Source organism: Eimeria maxima, genomic scaffold (assembly GCF_000499605.1).
Source record: "Eimeria maxima Weybridge genomic scaffold, Emw_scaff2400, whole genome shotgun sequence".
Taxonomy (NCBI): Eukaryota; Apicomplexa; class Conoidasida; order Eucoccidiorida; family Eimeriidae; genus Eimeria; species Eimeria maxima.
In genome coordinates, this window is record NW_013565259.1 from 1 (window position 1) to 3,265 (window position 3,265).

General features: G+C 49.6%; 2 protein-coding genes across 2 annotated transcripts; one reads left to right on the forward strand and one right to left on the reverse strand.

Moving 5' to 3' along the window:
- Positions 1-141: 141 nt before the first annotated feature.
- On the forward strand, positions 142-277 carry EMWEY_00058380 (hypothetical protein; the record flags this gene model as incomplete). Its single annotated transcript, XM_013480840.1, has 1 exon — positions 142-277. A coding segment is annotated over one exon (136 nt), but the record flags the coding sequence as incomplete, so codon positions are not given.
- A 1,481-nt stretch (positions 278-1,758) lies between these two features.
- On the reverse strand, positions 1,759-2,340 carry EMWEY_00058390 (hypothetical protein, conserved; the record flags this gene model as incomplete). Its single annotated transcript, XM_013480841.1, has 1 exon — positions 1,759-2,340. The coding sequence occupies one exon, from the start codon at positions 2,338-2,340 to the stop codon at positions 1,759-1,761; it is 582 nt and encodes a 193-aa protein (XP_013336295.1).
- Positions 2,341-3,265: the final 925 nt, after the last annotated feature.

Below are 3,265 nucleotides of genomic sequence, written 5' to 3' on the forward strand. Positions count from 1 at the left end.
TATATATATATATATATATAATTAGGGTTTACGTAATAAGGTACATTAGTATTTAGGGTTTACAATAATGGTGAATTAGGGTTTAGGGTTTAGGGTTTATAAGGAATTAGGGTTTAGGGTTTAGGGTTTAGGGTTTATAAGGGTTAATAAGAAAGAGAAGACAAGTCCAGAAATAATCGCCGAGTTTGAAATTACGCGGATGCCTGTTCAATTAAGAGCTACTACACTGCAGCAGCAGCAGCAGCAGCAGCAGCAGCAGCAGCAGCAGCAGCAGTAGCAGCAGTAGTAGTAGTACTGCAGTAGCAGCAGCAACAACAACATCTGCTGCTGCTGCTGCTGCTGCAGCAACAGCTGTCGCAGTAACAGTAGGTACAGTTATATACCCACCCTGCTGCATTTACTATGTCTGCTGCTGCCCTTGCTGCTGCTCTGCTGCTGTTGCTGCTGCTGCTGCTGCTGCTGCTCTTCCCTACCCACCACCGCATGTGCTTCTGCTGTTGCTGTTGCTTCTGCTATGCATACGAAACTACTGGACCTGCAGCAGCAGCAGCAGCAGCGGCGGCAGCAGCAGAAGCAGCAGCTATAGTTGCTGCTGCTGCTGCTGCTGCTACAATCAGACACTTATCTGCGCCCCTGCCTACTCCCCTGCATGCAGCGTTTACAGCCGCATGCACTTTCGCATGCAGCCCCAAAAGCGCATGCAAGCGCATGCAAGAAACCCCACAAGCAGCGCATGCGCATGCAAACCTAACAACGACACCCGGACGACCTTGCTGCAGCTGCTGCAGCTCCTGCTGCTGCTGCTGCTGCTGCAACTCCCCTGCTGCAGCTCTTGCTGCAACAGCTACAACACCTGCAACAGCTACACAGCTGCTGCCTACATCTCCCACGGCTGCAGCAGCAGCAGTAGCTGCTGCTGCTGCTGCTGCTGCCACTACTACCGCAGCAGCAGCAACACACACCACCAACAACCAGCCAGCGCACCTGCTGCTGCTGCTGCTGCAGCTGCTGCAGCAGCAGCACCTCTCAACACAGACAAAGATAACCTCCTGTGGGCAAAACGCAGACGCCGTAAATGCATGCATGCATGCATAGAGATGCATGCATGCATGCATATATGCATGCGCGCATGCATACACAGAGATGCATGCATGCATAAAGATGCATGCATGCATTTTATTGCTTCATTGCGCCCAGCTTGGTCCCCATCTACTTCTTCTTCGTCTGTTTCTCCCTGCTGCTGCTGCTGTTGCTGCTGCTGTTCCTGCTGCTGCTGCTGCTGCTGCTGCTGCAGCAGCAGTTGTTGTTGCACCTGTTGCCTGGTGCCTTCCCTGAGTCCTGTGAATATAAGAGGCGCCTTAGTAGGCACGAAAACGAAAGACAGTCAGCTGCTGCTGCTGCTGCTGCTGCTGCTGCTGCTGTTCCTGTTTGCTTCAGTTGCTGCAACAGCAGTTTCTACATCAGCAGCTACTGCTACCACTAGTACGCACACACTATTGCTGCTGCTGCTGCTGCTGCTACTGCTGCTGCTACCGTTAGTCGGTGCGCACTGCCTTGCTGCTGCAGTAGACGGGGGCGCGACAAGCATAAGCAGCAGTTGTTGCTGCAGCAGCAACTGCTGCAGCAGCAACTACTGCACCTGCAGTACAGCTATTGCTGCAGCTGTTGCTGCTGTTGCTGCTGCTGCAGCAGCAGCAGCAGCAACAGCAGCAGCAGCTGTAGTAGTATATAGATAAGGAGTAATTATTATTGATGTAATTAAGAGAGGGAAGCATCTGTTCCTTCATCTGTTGTTGCTTCGTCCTCCTCTCCTTGCTGCTGCTGCTCCTCCTGGTTCTTGTTGCTGCTGTTGTTGCTGCTGCTGCTGCTTGGGTCCTCCTCTAGTGCCTCCTCCTCCTCCTCCTCGTCATCAGGCTGTACAAGTTTGCTGCGCATACTAAGGAAGGCACTGAGCAGCAGCAGCAAAGACACAACAGTAATAAATTTCTTTCTTGCTGCTGCTGCTTGGCTATTTGCTGCTGCTGCAGCACGCATGCTCTTTTTTGTGGTGTATAGACGCTTAGTAGTTCTTGGTCTATCTTCTTCCTTGCGCTGTACTTCTTCCTCGTTATTTATTCCTTCTTCTTCTTCTTCCTCTTCTTCTTCCTCTTCTTCTTCCTCATCATCATCTCCTGCTGCTGCTGCTGCTGCTGCTCCTGCTGCTGCTGCATCATCTTCTAGTACTATGTCTTGAACTGATGCTGCACCAGGAGTAAGAAGCTGAGGATCTGCTGCTGCTGCTGCTGCTGCTGCTGTTGCTGCTGCTACAGGATAAGGACCTTCACCGTCCATTACCTCCATTATGTCAATCTGTTCATCTTCCCTTGCTGCTGCTGCTGCTGCAGAGGAGATTGGGCCATTGCTGCTGCTGCATGCAGCAAGGATAAGAGGGAGGAGGAACAGCAGCAGCAAATGCAGCTGCCTGCAAGGATGCGGCATTCTTAGTAGTATATAATGAATAATAATTAAGGATGCGGGCAGGAGCAGCAAGAGCAGCAAGATGAGCAGCAAGCAAGGAGCAGCAGGAGCACAACAGTAGCAGCAGGAGCAGCAACAGGGAACAAGATCAGCAAGAAAAGAGAGGAGGAGAGGGGGGGTATATACACCCTAACAGCAGCAAAAGAGCAGCAAAATAGATAAAAAGGAATAAAAACAACAAATCAATATTGAAGAAAAAAGAAAAAGGCAAAAAGAAAGAAAGGAAGGGAGGCAAACAAACAGGCGCAGAGCACCGCCAGCAGCAGCAGCAGCAAGCAGCAGCAGCCGCCTAAGCAAACCGCTCTCCCAGCAGCAGCAGCTGCAGCAAAAGCAGCAAATTATACAAAAATAGCAGCAAAAAAAGGGAACAAAACTCTTTCTTAATTAATAAATTATTAATAAAGAAATAATACAAAGAAACAGCCACACAACAAGCCTTGCTGCTGCTCCTGCTGCAGCAAACCCCCACGCTGCTGCTGCTGATGATGGTGATGCCTCCCCTAGTAGTGTCGTGTAGGCTTTGCTGCTGCTGCTGCTGCTGCTGCTGCTCCTTGCTGCTCCGCTGCTGCATGCAAAATGCAGCAGCAACTTCTGCAACTAATCCACAAATAATAATAAATATTATTATTATTATAAATAAAAGTAATTAATAAAAAGAATATTTTTTATATTATTCATGTTTATACATACTTTATACCAATACACCATCTGCAGCAGCAGCAGCAGCAGCAGCAGCAGCAGCAGATCG